Genomic DNA, 20,593 nt, shown 5'->3' with positions numbered 1-20,593 from the left:
TCCAAAGACATGCATGATAGGTTAATTGGTCACTCTAAATTGCCCCTAGGAGTGAGTGTGAGCATGAGTGTGGTTGTTCGTCTCTCTGTGTGTGGCCCTGCGATGGACTGGCGAGCTGTCCAGGGTGTACCCTGCCTGTCGCCCAAAGCCAGTTGGGATAGGCTCCAGCTTCCCCGCGACCCTGAATTGGAATAAGCGGTTCGGGAAATGAATGAATGAATGTAGATATTACAACACATATAACACACAAAATATTTCACAATATTTGGATTTCTAAACATCTCATACAGTCAACATTTTGTTGCACGCAAAAGTTGAAACATTTATTCATTCATTCATTCATTTTCCTAACTACTTAATCCAATTCAGGGTTGCGGGGAAGCTGGAGTCTATCCCAGCTGTCTTTGGGTGAAAGGCATGGTACACCCTGGACAGCCAGCCAGTCTATCGCAGGGCAATGGTGAAATAATCATTAATAAATACATATATTTTTTAAATAACTAAACTCGTTACTAAAGTGTTTGCCAAACTGTTCAAAAATAAGGAAACTGGCACAGTGCAATAAATTGAAGAGAAATATACATGGTAAAAAACTTCATTTACATTCAGCAAAACTTTTATAACCTTAACAAACCATGTTTTGCCTTTAAAAGGAATCAAATAACCATAATGAGAAAACTAGGGGTCTAATTGTGATAGTATACATCAAGGAATACAATCATCTTCAAGATCTCTTTCTGGAAAGATTGGATGATATTTAAAAGGTGCTTGGTTTTAATATAAGATTGTAGTCTTGCCATGAAATTCGTCAGGTCCAATGACATAATGGAAACCATTACCTGTGTTACTTGCATAATAAGCAAGCATTTAAAACAAAGCTTTTAAAATTCTAATTTAAGAATTAGCACTTTTTTTTTTTTTTTTTATAAACATACATGTTAACAGAAGAAAGGTATATTTTTAGTGGAAAGGGACTTTGTAAGTAGTGCAATTTGATTGGAGAAGACCTTATGAATCTTGAAATAATTCCAATGGATATTACATTTTGGAAAAAAATGTAATATCTGGAAAAGCTGGAAAAGTAGATGCAAAGAGGTGCATATTTCATGTTTTGTCTGTGTCCTCTGACTCATGACTAGTTACTTCATAGAGACAAAGTGTTTGAATTTAATTTAATAATTGTGTGTATTCCAAGTGGCTGCTGGCTGCAGAATGCAGTGTGGGACAGTGTTGCTTACTGGAAATTCATTGTCTGGAATGTTGTTTCATTAATCAAACTTTATTTTTCTGATAAATTTATTCTCATTACATTATTTCTAATGTAATGAATTTTGAACATCTTTAGAAATAATAACCCATTTAATTTCCCCTTGAAATGGAATACTTTTCTATGTCAGTTAAACATAAATTCATTCCTATACAACCCTAACAGATTAATCTCATTCACCTGATAAAACAGATATCTTCTAAATGGTGGTTTTCAGAAAAATACAAGACAACGCCGAGGGAATAATTAACCCACCTCAATTTTGGAATATAAATAAATAAATAAATAAATAAAAGATGGAAAGAAATGCATAGCTCATTTGTTGACATTGCAGACATTTACTTTGTGTAAGTATAAAACATCTGAAAATGATTTATGAAAGCAAACAAACAAAAACTCGAGCGACACAAGACTTTAAATGTTCACAGTTAAAACTGAGCGGTGAATTGTAAATATAAAGCAGTTTTGAAAAGGATTTGAGAAACAGCGTAATTCAAAGAGAAACAGTCAAATTTAACGAAATTTGAAAACCAGTTGCTTAATATGTCAAAATTTTGAATGACTAACATACAGGAAATTGGAAAAAAGAAATTAAAACATAATTTTATTCTAAAAAGCGAAAGAGAGAGAGAGAAAAAAACACGTCTATTGTTGTGTTCACTGACGTCATCATCCAGCGCCCATTACGCGGGACCCTCGCGGTATTTGAACCATCTTCATACATCTGTAGCTGCACAAAAGGCTGATATTTACCCTTGCTAACCTCTTAAGAGTAAACATAAATTGTCGTTATGATCGAGAAGGAGGACCCGGTCATCAGCGAGGAGGAAGCGGCACAATATGATCGCCAGATTCGATTGTGGGGGCTGGATGCCCAGAAGAGGTGAGTTAGCATAGTTAGCTTTTAAGGCTAATCGGTGCAGCGCAAGGTTCGAGTTGTTGCACTATTTCTGCACCGGTTTTAAACAAGATGCAGCACTTATTCATCTTGGACATTTAGAGGGGGCTTATTTGATCACTAAAAGTTGTTAAATTTAATTCAGACAATAGATAACTACTTGCCATTAGTCAAAATTGATCCATTCAATTGGCATGAACAAAGGCTGTTTAAACCCAGTGGTCACCAACTCCGGTCTTTTTATTTATTTATTTATTTTCTTCTACATACATATACGTATAGCCTCTACAATACCCATGTATTCTGTTGACAGGTCTAAAAAGGGGTAGGACGAAGTATAACTTATTTGCTCCAACCCCTACACAAATGATTAATGATTAAACCCAACGCTCATCCTGTTGCCGCAAAGCATCTGTCTAATCTGTCAGTAGGTTTATGTGTTTTCATGATTCAAATGAAAAGGTTTCCAGGTTGAAAAGGTTGCTGTGAACTTCTACACCAGTCTGTTCATAAGTCATTGGTTTGAGTCCGGTGTGTTGCGGCAGAGAGACATTAAAAACTTGCTGGATGGCAGATCTTGAGGTTTGGATTTTGTGATCCCTGGCTTGGATAATAAAGGGTCACTGCCGAAGTCACAGAATCTGTATAAGGAAGCCTAGCATTGATTGATTTGACCTATTATTTATATTTCACAAAAATGGTCCCATGACATTTTAGATATACTGAAAAAAATAAATACACATGTCAACATGCATTTGCTAATTTGCTATAAATGAATCATTTACTACATTTAATATCCTAGCATGTAAAGCTCTTCATCAGCTTGACCTTGTGTTTGCATGTTATCGTGTCACAGGTTGCGAGGGTCCCGCGTGCTCCTAACAGGTTTAGGTGGTCTTGGAGCTGAAGTGGCCAAGAATTTAATATTGGCTGGAGTAAAAGGTCTTACCTTGCTGGATCATGAACAGGTAGACACATGACTGTACATTACACACACTGCAGCTGGAAAGCAGCTGTTTTACAATGCCATGTCACAGTTAATAAAGATAATACCACATGTGTCCACCAGGTGTCTCTATTGGCAAAGTAAAAGATTCTGGTGGGACCAAAAACACCTTTGTTTTATTTAGAAACACTTGACAAAACAGCAGCTTAACTCTGTGATCGTTTTGAATAATTTATTGATATTTGGTTCAGCGCAAAAGTATTCAGCCATCCTTTATGTCTTGAAACTTAATTTCTTATTAACAATGTGTGTAATCACCCTTTCAAAATGAATTAAGTATCATTCAGTTACAGTATGTTTAATTTATGATGGTCTTATAATAAATATTTTCTCTGGACAATGAGTATTTTTTCCATTTTTTTTAGTCAATGTTTTTACCTGACCTTATAAGATTTGTTCATTATGGGAGCCTGGAAGTTTTTTAAATTTGCATTTTACCACCTTCAACCAGCATCCAAAGTCCTTTTGTTACTTTTTCAAGAAGCCCGGAGCATTATTCCTGAGAGCTTCTCCGACTTAAATGACAAGAAAGCACTGAACAATATCACAGCTCAGACCAAATACTGATTTCCAAGCTCTTCAGAACTGCACAAATGCTGTCTTTTGCCTTTATATACTTCAATTTAATTTATAATTACACATTTAATACATTTTGCTCATACTGGCTAAATCTTTTTTTTGTGATTATATTTAAATAAATGAGTAATAGAGCAAGACTTGTATAGAACGACATGATGGCTGCATAGTTTTTTCCTCAGAAGTCCAGTGTAACAAGACAACGAATAACTAAGTGTAACTGAATGAAACACTGGATGTGTTTTTACTGCATAGTCCTTTTCCTGATATGGAGTCCCTGCGTGTTTTCTCCCAGGTGTCAGAGGAGTCGTGTCGAGCTCAGTTCCTGGTCCCAGTGACAGCTCAGGGTCAGAATCGGGCTCAGGCCTCTCTGGAGCGGGCTCAGAACCTGAACCCCATGGTGGAGGTGCACGCTGACACAGACAGAATTGAAGACAAACCAGACGACTTCTTCTTGCAGTTTGATGCGGTGAGTAAAAGCAGATGTTAGAAGACAGTTAGCATTAGGTCCAAATGTAGGTTACATACTGTCACATGCAGGTTAGTCCAGATAAATGTAGATTAGAACTTAGGTCATGGGATTGTTTTCCATTGTTGTCATTGTTGTGTCACTCAGTTTGACCTGTAGATGTGTGTGTAGCACATGTGCAGAGAAAAGCTCTGTTTGTCTGGCTCTGATGGGCCCCTGGGACAACACTTATCATTTATTTTATAGTTAGCTCAGCCCATAGCCACTAGCTCAGCTTCAGTCTTCACTGTTTACATCTCTTCATCTGTCAGAGATGCTTTTGGCATAATTGTTTCTTGTGGTTAAAGCCAGGAAGACCTGACGCAGCTCAGGAATGTGTCGGTTTCCAGATTCAGAAAAAGGCTTTTGTTGGTTCTGCATTCATGCAAAACGAACCTGGAGAGGAAACTGGAAACAAACAAAAAAAGTTCCATTTTGTAACATTTAGGGTAATATCCGTTTTATTAGTGTGAAATATAATAAAATAATAAAACCATTTGTGTTTGAAATTGGCTTAGAAAAGGTTTTCTATGAGAAAATCTCACTGAACGCCTCATTCCTGCTGGAATCCAACTCTGGCTTACTGGTTGTGTTCTCCGTGCTTCTGTTGTATCCCCTCACTGTGGTGTTGGGATGTTTTAGCAGTTCTGCAACACATCACTACATCCTGAAGTCTGGACTCGAAGTACATTTTTAATTATTAATTACTTCCAGCAGAGCTGCGTTTGTTAACGCGGAGATAATTCTGTTTGAAGATGGCCGTCTGAGGCTGAATTTATTTGAAGATGAATATAAGATTTGTGCTTTTTGTGAATAGTCTTAATGAAATGAAAATTTTCTTTGCTCCGTTTAAATTTAGTCTCACTGTGCTGAAAAAAAGGATGATTTCTGCACTGCAGGCTTCTGCTGTGGGAGCTTTAAACACCAGACTATGGTCTCATTTCATTTCAACGTCGAGTCTCTCTGCTGATCTCCACATGAATAAAGTGATTAAGCTTTGTATTCCCACGTCTACTACGCCTAACATACTGGAGCAAACTGTTATTTATCATGTTCATGTACTTGGAAAATACACAAATTTAATTTATGTGTAGAAGCTGCTGTAGGATGCCAGTTTTCCATCAGCTGATGTAAAGGCTGTATCTGAAGAATAACAGAGATGTTTTCCCGTCTGCTGTGACGGATTTGTCGGCTGTATTCCTCCCATTGGCGATGCTAAGGGAAGGTCGGGAGAAAGGAGAGCAGAATGAGGGATGGGATGACATGTAGGACAGACAGAGAGGACGGCGTTTCAGACAGGAGACGATGGGCAAACGGTACAAAGCTGAAAATAAAAACTGGAACACGCGCGCGGGGGGGGAGGGGGGGGCTCTCTACTGTAGAGATCCCATCACTTTTATCTGCTTCCATGTGCGTCTGCGTGTGCCGCTCAGCAGGAAGATGGAGGACGATTAAAGTGGAGCAGTTGGTTCTGCATCTCATCCAAAAGGCGTAATTACTGAGGGATGAATATAATAAGACCAAAACGACATCCATCTGTGTACTCACCGTGAGCCAACTACTTAATACACTTTACATGCTAATTATTAGAAATAACATAAATAAAAAGTAGTTTCTTCTATTAAAAGTGGACAGACAAGTACGGCTAACGCTGCATCATAACTTGCTAAATGTGAACAGTCTAGTTTTTACACATTAAAAGCACTTTAGTTTTCTGTAAGAGGAAAGTCTTTTTTCCAAGTTTTTACTAAATAAAAGAACTTGTCTGACTTGACGAGACTGCGTTACTGTGGCGCCGTCAGATGCAGTTTATTATTATATCTCTGAAACACAGACAAACCTAAGTCTCCCAGATGATCCAGATACTTTACATGGTTAAATCCATGTTTGTTGGAACCCAGGACTCATAGTGATGTCTGGTTTACAAGGACATAGATGAGAGAGCCTTCGGCATGCCTGAGTTAATGGGAAGGTGGAAGGAGCGGCAGGAGATGGATGGATGGATGAGAAGGTGGAAGGAAAGAGAAAATGGGGGAATCATGAGGACCACAAGTACAAGACATGATGGATGAATAAATCAGCTGGATAGATGATCAGCAGACTTTAATAACCTTCAGAAAAAAGCGTCCACCCGGCTGAAGTGATTTAAAAATAGTTTTTATATGGCAGGGATGTTACACCAGATAAGATGGAGGCTTCAGTCAGTGTATGGTTGAGTAAGAGGCTCACATCTTCCTGCAGCTGCATCCACAGTGGAACCCTCCGCAGTTCTGAAGCAAATAAAAGAGAATGTGGCTCGGAGAAGTGAGAAGAGATGTCCCTCTCTGCTTTTGGCAGGTTTGTCGTGTGGTAAGGATCTTTACAACAGCCTGCATGTCAGACAGCTGCTGTGAAAGGAATGAATGAGGGTTTTTTTTTTTACCATATAAGCAGAAATAAAGCAAATGACAATCATAAAGAGTTGAGCTGTCATATCAAGTAAGTAATTAATGTCATCATAAACATAAATGTTTATTTTACAGTTGTGCTCATATGTATTCATCCCCTTTCATTAAAGAAAAGGCTGAATTTACAACAGTCACTCAAATAACTGGAGACTTAAAAAAGGAACAATAACTAAAAATTTGCAAAAATATAATTTAGTAATATAAGACACTGTTTTTTTTTTTCATTTAATAGAGTTGAAGAAAGAAAAAAAAAACCAAACAAACAAATTGGTCCTGGACAAATTAGAGCACTTTTCTGTTGAACAGTGGGACAAAATACCTGTCAACAGGTGCAGAAGTCTGACTGAGAGGAACAGAAAACACCTGACTGGAGCAGAAACATTAAAGGATTGTTCAACTAAATATTACTTTATGACTGATGGAATATGTAATAAATGATCTTATTTGTTTGCTTTTAAAAAATATTTCTATTGAACCAGAATTAGAAAATAATGTCATGATTTTCACATTTTTTTTATTTATTATTACTTTAGTTAATTTCATCTTATTTTAGAGGCAGCTGTTTTTTTTTCCTTCTTTAATGAAAGGATATGAGTAAATATGAGCACAACTGTATGTTCCAGAGGGAGTTAGAGGAAGTGTTTGACACTAAAAACATGAACACAAATCTCATCTTTACCCATCAAGTGCCCCAGACCACAAACTCTTCCTTTCACACACATAAACACACACACACATGTCCACACATCTGTACAAACGCATAAAATGATGCATGTAAACGTGCTTCCTAACCCTCACCAACCATACGGGAGAAACTGTTTATATAAAATATGTTGATATGAAATAAAAACATAAGAAAATAAAATTGAGATAAATTAATTCCAAATATGATGACTGACTAAAACGGCGATAAATGATAGGTTGAATATTAAAACAAGTTTATAGTGCAACAAATGTAAGTGTGTTAAGTAAGAAATTAGTACATAAATCAGTGAAACGCAGTCAGACAAGAGTAAAACCTGGTTTGACGTGAGATTAATGGAGTAACAGATGTAAGTAAAATATGAAACTTCATTTAAAACGCAAGTCTGAAACTTTCTTTTAAAACTTTCAACACTTCCAGCTGCCTTCAGGCCGTTTCTACACAAATAACCGGTCCATACACATATTCGATATTTGGTTTGTATAAATATCGAAGCTGCATTCTCACTGTTTTTAATAGACTTTGTTATCCAGGAACTCCTGTGACTCTCTAAAAGTAAACTTTCCGTGTTAATAATGGATGAGAAAGGAGATGGATGATGATTACTTCTGAAAATGAATGTAAACAAACATCTTCAGGTCATAAAGGAAAAGCACATCCTGACACAGCTGGAGGGAAGTTCAGCAGAAAAATAAGAGATTTCTGGTTTTCTTTACTGCACCAAGGTGGTGGAATGAATCGCTGGTGGTTGCTGTATGTGGATTAATAAAGACGCTGACTAGTCAGACGTTTCAACATCACATCAGAGATCCGTCTGTTTTTCTGGGTTCATGGTGGATTGAGGAGGAGGAGGAGGAGGTGTCGTCGTGGGTTTTGGTAAAAGAGTCAGGAGTACTTTGTTGTCTTTAAATGTCATTTTAAAGGGAAGTTAGATTGGTATCATACAGTATATCAGCTTTATTTAAAACTTTTTACTATCATTGATCTTTCCAATAGAAATGACTCATTTGTTTTACTATTTTAGTATTTTATTTTTTCACTTTGTTTATTTGATCTTTTAACTTGTTTTTTATTTGCTTCAGACCAAAAGAACTTTATTTATCCGTGTGGGAGGATTAGATTTTTATTAAAAGCTGCTCTGGTTCCTGTTTTTATTTATCAATGTTGCTGATTTGATGTGCAGCAGAATCAGGAAACACATTCTGTTTTTAAAATGTGCTTTATAAATAAAACAGGACAATATTCTCATCCCCATTTTCCTTCCATCACCTTTTAACTTGAGTTAAATGAGCTCTTTATATGATATATTTTATGGGAACTGACAGATTTCAAGCAGCCGCCATGTTCCAGATGGTGAAACCTACCCCGCAGTGTGTGACAGTCCAGGCATGTAAACACTGATGGAGGTAAATCGTGGCTGTTTTATTTTATGACGCCAAAAACATTTGAGTTATCAGAGCGAATCTGGTGTGTCTGCAGCCTCAGAAGCTGCTTCGCTCTTATCAGCTGTTTACAGTCTCACAGCAGCCCACCCTGCCTTCGCTGTGGTACGCTGTGTAACCGGGCCGAGGTGTGTGTGTGTGTGTGTGTGTGTGTGTGTGCGTGTGCGTGCGTGCTGCAGCAGACGTGTCCCGGTCAGTTTGGCTGCTGACCAGCAGCGGTTCATCTTCTGTTTTGCTCCAAGCATCAAGCAGACGAGCTGTTATGATGTTTTTGTTGTTGTTGTTGTTTGTTTGTGTGGATTTTAGGAGATTACATACAGACGGTATTTAGACGCCTTCTGAGGGACATTTCTGGACTGAAGCAGGACAAGCTCTTTATCTGATGTTTTCTTGTTAAGCTAGCAGTTTGTGTGAGTTGAGGAAGGAAAACTATGAATGAAGAAGGAGTGAATTGAGGTGAACTTGGCTGAAATTCATCTTGTCCAACAGCAGAAAGATGTCCTGGCTGTCCTTGCTGAAGGAAACTTAACAGATGATGTGAGGTTGTTCTTTCTTTTGGAAATGGCTTCTTACATTACATTCTTTACATTTCTTGCTGAGATGAAACAAGGAAATGGAGAAACAAAGTTGTGTCAGAACAAAAAACCAGCTGATGCTGAGAAACAAAACAGCCTGCATAAAGGAAACAAAGCAGAGGATCATCAGGAGCATCTTTAGGAAGACAAACTGAGGAAAACTTTGTTTTTGTGCTCTTGGAATAAATTAAAATGAAAAGTTTCTCAGATATCATAAAGAATGCAGTGAAGTGGGAATTCATCTTTTCTTTCATCATTACTTGTGTGTCATGAGTGTTGCTGATCAGTGAGTTTATTAGTCTGCTATCTAGACCAGGTCTCCCTTGTAATGGGAACATACTGTAACCCAGTTACTACCTACCTGGTTAAATAAGCATTTCAGGAACAAATCCGACTTATTCAGCTGTTCTATGTTTCTGTTTAATCTGATGCGCTGTCCAAGTCAAAAGTCTGGACACACTTTCCCATCAAATCGAATGGGGAAAGTGTCCACACTGTGGTGTTTGTTGGTTTACTGACAGCATAAAGGGCTTCAAGCCACCTGTACTCCAAGAATATTTAACCTCTTGCAGGCTGTTTGGAAAATCAACCATCTTTTGTTTTTTTCCTTCCTCAGGTGTGTCTGACAGGATGCTCCCGAGACCTGATGGTGCGTGTTGACCAGCTCTGCTCTCAGCACAACATCAAGGTCTTCTGTGGCGATGTCTATGGTTACTATGGATACATGTTCTGCAACCTTGGACAGGAGTACAACTATGTGGAGTGAGTGAGTGAGTGAGTGAGTGAGTGAGTGAGTGAGTGTGTGAGTGTGTGAGTGTGAGTGTGAGTGTGTGTGTGTGTGTGTGTGTGTGTGTGTGTGTGTGTGTGTGTGTGTGTGTGTGTGTGTGTGTGTGTGTGTAACTCACAAGTACCGGCTGCTGTGGCTTTAATGTCTTGCAGGAAGATGTAAATGTTGCAAAACTATTATAACATGGAAACTCGGTCTGCTCTGTTGTTTGCTCTAATAACTTTCCTCTTTGGAATCACAAACACTGAATAATTATGAAAGTATGGATGCCTATTCTTCATCCACACACCGTGCAGTGTCACACAGCCACATTTAGGCTCATTTAACACACGTTAACTGTGACATTCAGCAGAAGTTTGATCAGTTTCCTCCAGTAAACACAGAAAATTTCAGTGCAGTTCATTCAGTGATCCTGAGGCTGTTTTCTAGCATGAAACATGATGCTTTGCTTGCAGCTGTAATGCCTCTCATCTCATCTTTCTCAGGGAAAAACCTAAAATAGTGAAACCGTCTGGTGATTCCAGTGATGGCCCAGAAGCAAAGAAAGCAAAAGTGGATCCTAACGAGACCACCATGGTGAAAAAGGTGGGTGGACATGGAGCGTGTTGCCTGATAAGCTGGTTCAGTGGAACATTTACTCTATCAGTGAGGAATAATCAGTTCTTTAAATAAAAGATGGAGGTCATTTAAAGAAAAGCTGCCACCTTCTCTCTCTGATATAAAGTTTTATCGTTTCCCGTTTTACCGGCCTGCCAGATGTCTGTGTGGACATCTGTAGAGTTTATCCTGAATGGCTGTTTTACGCCCAAATAAGTTATTGTCACACATATCTGTTATGTATCTCGTGCTTCATCATAACATGAACTATAATAAATAATCTCTGTCCAATCAGACGGCCAGTTTCTGTACCCTGAAGGAGTCTCTGGAGGTCGACTGGACGAGTGAGAAAGCCAAAGCTGGTCTGAAGCGAACACCAGTGGACTACTTCCTGCTTCACGGTTCGTATGGGGGGGCGATAAATTAACGTTAAAGTGTAATGAAAACATGATAAGTAAGATGAAACAGAAGTCTGTGGAGCTGCTGGATTTCTGTATGAAGCAGGAATAAAAAAATCATTTTTCTTCTAAAGCAGTCGGTAAACGTTAACTGTGATGTTAAAAGAGGAAGTGATGAAGGCTGTGATCGTGTCCTGGCTGCTCAGACTGAAATCTAAATGAGCTGGTGTTTTTAATAAAACAATATTTCTGCATGTCAACGTGTGACATGTTACCTTTTTGTTTTATTTCAGCTGAACGTCCGTTTTATATTTTTATTTACTTTAAGTGGGATTGTTTACATTTATCTACACACAGAGTCAATCAAATGTCATTTAAAAGCTGATTTTTTTTTTACTTTTTTACTGTTAAAGATGATTTGAGCTCAGGTGCTGAGGAGTACATTTAATATTTTCAATCTAAATAATTATTAATTTAATTAAAATATGATTAATAAATACAGCGGTAATTGTTTCTTTTTCTACAGTCTTTTCTAAGTCATCAGAAAGATTTAGCTGTGGAAATTAAACAAAATCATTAGATAGAAATGCTTGTAAAGTTTTATTGATGAGCCTTTTCAGTGGTTCTGTGGAGCTAAACAAATGAGCCGTGGCGCTCCCTGAGCCGCGCTGTGGAGGTGTGAAACCCGCCACACACACGTGCTCAGACATCACAAAGAATCCTGAAAAGGTCTTAAAAAAAATAAATCAAAGTGGAAACAGAAAATGTGTAGGATCCTGAAACATGAACCGCAAACATGCAAAACCATCGCCCACTGCAGCTGATGATGATGATGATGATGATGATGATGATGGGTCAGCGTGCGTGGAAATTTATGTCCAGAAAGTTTGTAGAATGTCATTCTGGCGTGAAGTGGAAAGTGTTGAAGGTCAGTAAATCAGCTGATAATTTCCTCTCAGTGGAAGCTGCTTCTTAATAACTTCTGATTCATGAGTCGAAACAAAGTTCAGACTTCATGTCTATGAAGTTCTTTCCTGTTTTTCTATGTTATTTATGTTTCACTGAGCACCTTCTATCTGTTGTTTTTGCCCCTCCTGTCACCTGGTCTTGCAACATCCCCACACAGGGTAGACTAGTTTCCATCACAGGCTGTCCATGGTCAGTCATGTGCAGTAGAGCTGAGAGCAGCCCGACGCCTACACCGAGCACAGCAGAGCAGGAAACAACCACAGCGTGATTAGAAGGGTGTGAAATTGTAAATTGAATCGATTTTTTTTTTTTGAATGAGAATCCAGTTTAACTCTGATAGATTTTTATTCATTTACACATTTAAATAGTATTAATACAAAGTAGAAAACGGTCCCATAAAACCAATAACTTGAAGTAATTCTGTATTAACAGGAGTCAGGTTATTATTTTACTACCGTTAAAGAGGAAAACACCATGACATGTTTCACATCGAACATGAAAACCACGCCTGTGTGTCTGCACTGCAGCTTTTTGGATCTTTGTGCATTTGGAGAAACTTGCAGCCTTTTGGAGCCTGTATCACGTCTGCTTTGGTCACTCTCACGTGTCTGCAGCTCATTCACACTTAACCCACCGCTGGACTCTTTAAACAAACCAATTAGAACATAAAATCTCCTGAATAACTAATTTCATTCCATCTATGGTTGGTTTCTTTTAAATACCAGTAACTGTGAGATGAGTTGGAAATGTTTATTGGTTTTATCTGCACCAGACAGATGCGACCAGTTGACGGAGGGTGTGTGTTTGCTGAGCATGCATCTGGGTTGCAGGTGCATGCTAGGTGTTCAGCAGCCGGCTTGGCTTCAGCCTGAAGCCCACCGCCCCGCTGTCGCCCCCTCTGCCTTCACATCGATGTGTTTTCGGGTCATTTCTGAGTGGAAACTTTAGCTGTTTTGTTTGGATGTATTTTGTGACGATGAAACAAGATGCAGTGTTAATATTCTTTCGCAGTTTCTATAATTGGAGCGAGCAGTTGTTGTTTTGGGCAACCGATGAGGAAGTGGCTCTTCCTCTGTTATAACTGCTTCCTGTCTCACTAGGAACAGTCGGCTGATGTGAACCGCAGGCAGGGGGTGTGTGTGTGTGTGTGTGTGTGTGTGTGTGTGTGTGTGTGTGTGTGTGTGTGTTTTACTTTTTATCATTAGTGAAGTTGCAGGCCTGCAGGGCAAACATCACCTTTGTTTATTTTCTTTTTAATTACATATCAAGAAACACATAAAAAACCTACAATTCTCACTGAGACTATGTACATTTTTATCTCTGCTGACCTGCGAGTGTGTTTTGGTTTTAAGGGCCACCTTGAACTTTAACCCTCTACTCTAATTACTACTACATGTGTGGGTTTAGGTGATAAAATCATCGTTCCGTTCATGATGACATTATTATAGTTACGAAATTCAGTCTGATTTCCTGCGAGGCGCCGGCGTGAAGCCGATGCCATTTGTGCCAGACGAAAACCGTCTTCTGACACGGTTGCTGATAAAGGGCAGAGCTGAGGCTGTGAAAATGATTCACTGTGTGTGTGAGAAGGTGGAAATGGCCGTGGGAGGACTTGACTTCCTCATGTGGTTTGGGTTAATAGATGAGCAGGAAACACGGGGGCGAGGTGTTGATGTTTGTGCTTATGTGGAGTACTTGATGAAGCTGCCCTGAAATATTGTTCATGACCAAATAAAGTGAACAATTGTGATTTTTAGTCCTGAAGCCAACACAGGAAAGACTTTTTTCCACTCTCAGAAGAGAAGAAGTCATATTTGTTTACTGTGACTGTGCAGGTGGATGTGTGTGTCTGCAAGCACCAACCTGTGTGTGTGTGTGTGTGTTTAATTTGATGTGGGGAAACGTGGGACTAATCGGATGAAATGGTCGATGGTGCAACCACATGCTGATTTTATCCTGTTTCAAAGGGATCGGCGTTCAACATGTTGTCTTTCCGTGAGGTGATAATTCACATGGAAGTCGGCGTGATGAAATTAGAAATGGCAGCAGTGCAACGGATTATTTGGAAAATCTTGCTTTAGTGCAATCAGCCTCTCAACTGTCATTTCTTTCCTTCTGTTTGTTTTTGCTTCTCTGTTTTTCCTCCATATCTGCAGTTCTGTTGAAGTTTCGCACAGACAAAGGCCGAGACCCGAGCCCGCAGTCCTTTGAAGAAGACAGTCGGCTGTTGAAGCAGATCCGTGACGACGTTCTGGAAGCCTTGGCTCTGAGCAGCGACCTCCTTACCGACGACTTCGTCAGGTGACTGACAAGCACAGATCCTGCAGTCACACCAGACAGTAGACGTCACAGCAACAGCGCTCCACTTTGGTTATAATCATCTCTTCAGATTGATGAAACACATTAATGGATAACTGAGCAACAACATGAAGTGAAGCTTCCGCTCTGTGGTTGGAGACCCGAGTGTTTCCTCACCGTGCACGAGAGAAACAAACAGGAAAAAACTCCTCCGAGCTTTGGGTTAGGTTGCAGCTTTTTCCTGTGAGAACAGAGATGATGGCGAAGACGTCAAACTGGTGACACGTCAGGTTTTTCTAACAGCAGGTGCTCAGCCGACGACGACGCGGAGAAACGAGACGTTTTCCCGCTTTACCTGATAAAATCTCACCTGAGCTGAAGGATTCACCGTGACCCGGCATGTCAGAATACTGCACCTCACCGCCCCTACGGTTCCAGCTTTTACTTTATTCCATATGGCCTTTACGTTACCAAACATGCCAATACGACGTGGCCACGAGGCCCCGGTGAAGCGAACGGAAACGCAGCAACACGTAGATGCAGCTGAACATACGAAACGTCGTTAAAACAGATTCAAACAAACGTTTTAATGCAGGGGAGTCAAACTGCAGTCCTGGAGGGCCGGTATCCTGCAGGTCTTTGTTGTCTCTGTGCTCCAACACACCTGACCGACACTCAAACAGGTTGACAAGAAGCTGCTGGATCCATTTGATTTGAATCAGCTGTGTTGGTGGAGGGAAACAACAAAAACCTGCCGGATTCCGGCCCTCCAGGACTGGATTCTGACACCTCTGTTTTAATGAGAGGAAAACGTGTCGCGCCGGTACCAACAGGTCTGCGTACTGTGTGTGTCTGATCAAATCCTATTTTTATTGTAGTTTTGTTCATCATTTAGTTCTTTTTATTCAGTGTTTTCATGAAATGTTTATTTTGAGCTGTTGAGACTTTTCATGCAGCTCAGAAGCTTCACTAATAACAGACATATTTTCTTTTCTTTATGCTAAACGTAACACATCTGGAGTTAACTAGGAGTCAGTAAGTTTATTATTATGAGTGAAGTGTGTTTCATCTGTCTGATGACGGTAGTTGCATCTGGATGCAGATGTTCAGTGTGATGACCAGGAAAAGAGTGCAGACAGAATTACAGAATGACTAAACCTTTCCACACAGAACTGATTTTTCTTTTTAAATGAAAGCAGAGAAAAAGCTGAACTGCTGTTTATTATTACACACTTTTATTAAATGGGTATTTTCAGTTTTTAGTTGTGTCTTTTCTGGGCCATTTATGACTCCAATGCGAACATTTTACAGCCTGGTAATGACAACATATCATTTAATGTGAACTTGGACTGTTGCTATTATTTAACTTTTATTTCTGTGACTTCTTTTATGCTTTAAAAGATCAACAATCTTCCCTGTAACCAAAAACAAGCTTTAAAAAGTAAAACGATGAACATGATGCCTGATGATAAACAAGCAGCAGTGAAATCATCACCGTCTCATCTCTTATTTTAACCCTGATGGACTGGTTTGTAAATGGGAAATGGTCTTCCACACTGCTTTTCCAGCCATGTTTCCCACTAAAAGCACTTTATACATGTATGTCAGGTTCACCCACAGCAAAGATGTTTGGATGACTGGGTTTCCTCCTGACCTACAGTGATGATAAAAACAGTCTATTAGTTTAATAAATGTTTCATTATGAATCAGATGCTGCAGCTAATAATGCTTGGATGAGTTTAACTAGACTGTTGCTCTGCATCACTGTTTTACTGAAAGAGCCTTTAGATAAAAGTCACCAATAACTTCCTTTTATTGCTGAAACATTAAACGTTGCATATTTCATATCAGTTACTGGAACTGCACTGGTTTCTGCTCAGAGCAGCACATAAAACCAGTGCAGTTTACTGGAAACTAAACTGGAACGCTTGTTGAGAGTTGGGACAGTTCCACATTTCTGTGCAGATAAGATTCGCTCTCATCAGCCTTTAATATCAACATAAACATTTTAAACCTCTGAAGAGTTCAGCGTGAGGCTGGCTGGATGGGAAGCTGCTGCTCAGCAGGAAACTCGGCCTACAGACACGTTTTTACGGCTGAAATGCATGTCAGTGTGTGACACCTTCCTTCTGCCGGTTCCTCCTCAGCTACTGTTTCTCCGAGATGTCCCCGGTGTGTGCCGTCGTGGGAGGGGTTCTCGGACAGGAAGTTGTTAAGGTAAACATTCAGTTTTTCAGCATCTTCTGGAAATGTTCCGAATGAGTGGACGTTGTATGCTGGCACATCTTGGATCATCCACGGGGAGATAAAGATGGCGGGTGTGAGGCAGTCGTTCAGCTGACATGTGGCCGCTCAGCTGGTTGCTGGGACAGATACAGAAAAGCAGCGGAGGCGCCGCTCTGTGGAAGCGGTTTTCACTGTGACCACAGTCAGACCCGGTGTGAGACTCTGGCAACAGCCTCCGGACTGGGGAAATGATTTACACTGTCCTCAGACTGGTAATAAACTGGTGGATGAGTCAGTACAAACCAGACTGACCAGTTGCATGTTGAACTGACTCCAAACGGTGAGCAGATGTTTAGAAACGCAGCAAAACGACGAGGACGGCTTGCTGACACAAACCTGGAGTAAGCTTCCTGCCGCCAACCTCGCCGAGCAGATCCCAGGTGTAATTTAGCTGCTTGCACGGCGACCCCAGGCCGAGGAGGTAATCGGAGGAGTTCATGTTGGGGTGAGTGTGTCTGTGTGAGAGAGAGACAGCAGGAGGGAGAGCAATGATGGCTCAGAATCAGACGGCAGCATGTCGGCGCATGATGATGAAACTCACAGCAACTGTCAGCTTAACTCAGTGTTTCTCTTTTCCAGCCCCCCCGCCCTGCATGTTTTATAGGCAAACACTGGACTGGATATGAGAGACACTGACTTATACCGAACACACAAAGATGGACGTAGGACGGCATAAACTAACAGAAACACAACTTTATGAATCCACATGTTTATTTCTGTTAACAGTTTTATATTTACATTCAGTAAAGAGACGGAAACTAAGTGTGTGTGTGTGTGTGTGTGTGTGTGTGTGTGTGTGTGTGATTTTCCTTGTCCTGGTGATCACCTTGCAGCGAGCTACAATCTACTTTCTCAGCAGTAAGTGATGGAAAATCTTTTCTCCTCTGTCTTCCCTCCTTGCAGGCTCTCTCCCAGCGAGACGCTCCTCATCGCAACTTCTTCTTCTTTGACGGCCGTAAAGGCAACGGCGTGGTCGACTACTTTGGACCAAACTGAACATTTGTCAGGCGGCGCCTCTACACACACACACACACACACACACACACACACGGCTTCAGCAAACCCTTGGCCTGCCTGTCCTGTCAGGTTTTTATATCTGTCTCCTCCACTGATTATAAAACACATGATTTCATTCTATGTGTCAAACATGTCAAAAGTGTTGTAGGATGTTTTTTGTTGTTTTTTTAATATCACATTTGCTAATAAAACCTTGTTTAAAAAGTCAAAGTTTTCTCTGAGTCTGGTTTTTCTGCCTGAGAGTTCAGTCTGATGGTCTGAACTCTGGTGGAGCTTTGAGAGGAAGACTTTTGCTGTGTTTTTATCCAGAAGTCTGGAAGATGAAACTAAATCAAATCCTGCTTTTATAAATAAGCTGAAATATTCTAAAAGATATAAAGCATGTTAAAAAGACAAATGTCCGAAGAGGAATTTAAATGTACTGTGGCTTAAAGGAGAAAAGAAGGATGGTTATGATGAGAGATGAAGTGTGTGATTGTGTTTGGTAATCGTTTCCTTCCACGCAAGATGTGACTCCTCAAACCAAACATGGTTGTGAAATTAACCTCAAAACAAAGTATTTCCTATAACATCTGGAAAAAGTGACACTTCTGTGAGGTCTGGTGGCCTCAGCTTGAGCTGCAGCTGCAGGCTGATGTACAGCGATTCATTCAGCCGTTCACCAGGAATCATCAAAATACTGACGGAGGTTAACAGACCAGTGTGAGCAACACATGAAAATACCATGAAATATCGTCCACAGCTATTTGTAGCAGAGAAACTTTGACCTTGTGAGGTTTCCTAACCTCAACATCCTGCAAAAATGATATGAGAGCTCACCGGGTGGTCCTATGGACATCCGCATCAAAACCTTTGCTCCTGAAGGCAGGCAGCCGTCAGATTCTCTTTAGAAATGTATTTTGTGGCATTTCTGCTCATGTTGAAAGAGTGACAGAGAGTCTGGAAGGCAAACGGGATTTCATGCAACATATATGATTAAAACAAACCTGGAGTCCTGCGTTGTGCACGTGTTAAAATGCAGCAGCGTTTCTCATCACAGCTCCTTTTCAGGTTTAATGTGAACCCATTTATCTGGACTTCTGTGTGTTTGGCAGATTTAAATGGACCATATTTCATACCCAAAATGTTCCGGCTCCTTCATGTGAATATAAAAGATTTTTTTTACATATATTTTAATCAAGAAATCTTACTAAGCCTGGACTTTTCTTATTGTTTGGTTTGCTTGCAACCAAAGAATGCCTCAATTTTTAAATCATTGAGCATGTAAAGGGCTGCTGCAGCAGAAATAAGACTTGACATGTAAATTGGTTAATTCATCCAAGTTATTGACAAAAGGAAAGAATAATGGAGCAAAAGAGGCTGGAATATGGTGCTCATAATGTAACCTGCTGGGGTGTTGCCACGTTTACAGCAGGATGAGGACTGCAGAGCAGCAAAACAAGAGGCCGTCTTGAAATGAAACCAGTGGGGCGATTAGGCAGCTCGGGGCGCCACTGCTCTTTTCCTGGGATTAGGAAAAGAGATTAATTACAGAATGGCCCTTTAAGCTCATTCTGCCCCCTTAATTAAACCTAACTTCTTATCTGCCAGCACACACTCGCTTCGCTCCTCACACTCATAACAACATGCTGACTCTTCTAAACTTCCTTAGTCTGTCCACTTTCCTTCCTCATCCCTCACTTTTCCTCAGTTCTCTTCCTTTCATGCTCCTTCTTCCAGTTTGTTCCTCCTGCTCTCAGTTTCACCTCAGTCCTCTGCTCCTGCTGGGTGGTCACTCTCTCTGCCTCCACTTAGCAGCAAAAAAACAAGCGCCTGATGCTGCAGCCAATCAGATCCCTGGGTTTGTGATTGGGACATGTGATTGGTTCATTCTGCAGAGCAGATAACTTGAGGATATCTGGTCCCAAAGCTGCCTGTTGACTCAGTAACAGACAAGCCTGTGTGGAATTACCAGCAGGTGTGTTTTATATCAACGTATACCTTCGTAGATTAAAGCAGAAGTGCTTTTCTTTCAGATTTTCTTTCAGGACCAAGATCTGCTCTGCTTTTATCTGAAACAATTAAAACATGAAGATGACAGCAAAACATCTTCACCTGGTATTCATCAGATAAACTGAAGAGGCTCCCAGTAGAAGCTGTTTGTGCTGTAATGGTCCGGAGTCCAGCCCAACAAAGATCCCACTAGAACGGAGAGCAAAAAGCTGTTCTAAGTTCACAGATCTGAGACGGTCAGATCCGGATGAGTCGCAGCAACAACGGCTGAGAAAGACTGGTTGGTGACGGTGATGTGACCTCCAGGTCTGCTGCTCCCTCACTGGCTTCCTGCTCAGCTGCTGTCAATCAAACTGGCTGTCAGGACCACAAATGAAGCTGCCGCTTTGGCTGACTCCCAAAACACACAAGTTATTAAAGGCCTCTTACAGAGCATCAAAACAGAGACTGGGATGACTGGTTTCCAGCTCATCCTGTGATGGATTGCAGTGTTGATAATTATTGTGTTGTGTTGGTGTGTGTGTGTGTGTGTGTGTGTGTGTGTGTGTGTGTGTGTTAGGGTCACACTGGGCCCATTTTGACGGTTTACAGCAGTGAAATTCCCCTGCAGACTTTCTGACGTAATTATTCTTGTTCTGATAATCATTGTAATCATATTTTATTATAGTTTTTTATCTCATCTCTGCAATGGTTCATTTTTTTCTCTTTTTTTTTTTTACTCCTCTTTTCCAATAATGTCCTTCTGTGTCTCTCAGACGAATCAGCCTGTGTGCATTTATAACAGCCAGCTGGTTGACATCCAGTTGCTGGCGAGTGCCACAGCATGA

At 40.4% G+C, this 20,593-nt stretch overlaps 1 protein-coding gene across 1 annotated transcript; it reads left to right on the top strand.

Moving 5' to 3' along the window:
• Positions 1–2,011: 2,011 nt before the first annotated feature.
• Positions 2,012–17,857, top strand: sae1 (SUMO1 activating enzyme subunit 1). The gene is made up of 9 exons (XM_079246721.1): positions 2,012–2,150; positions 3,022–3,133; positions 4,043–4,216; positions 10,039–10,184; positions 10,695–10,794; positions 11,102–11,207; positions 14,330–14,474; positions 16,619–16,688; positions 17,661–17,857. The coding sequence occupies exons 1-9, from the start codon at positions 2,059–2,061 to the stop codon at positions 17,751–17,753; spliced, it is 1,038 nt and encodes a 345-aa protein (XP_079102847.1). The 5' UTR covers positions 2,012–2,058; the 3' UTR covers positions 17,754–17,857.
• The last annotated feature ends 2,736 nt before the right edge of the window (positions 17,858–20,593 follow it).

This window comes from Telmatherina bonti (assembly GCF_933228915.1).
Source record: "Telmatherina bonti genome assembly, chromosome: 9".
Lineage (NCBI taxonomy): Eukaryota > Metazoa > Chordata > Actinopteri > Atheriniformes > Telmatherinidae > Telmatherina > Telmatherina bonti.
This window is presented reverse-complemented; position numbering and strand designations above follow the sequence as displayed.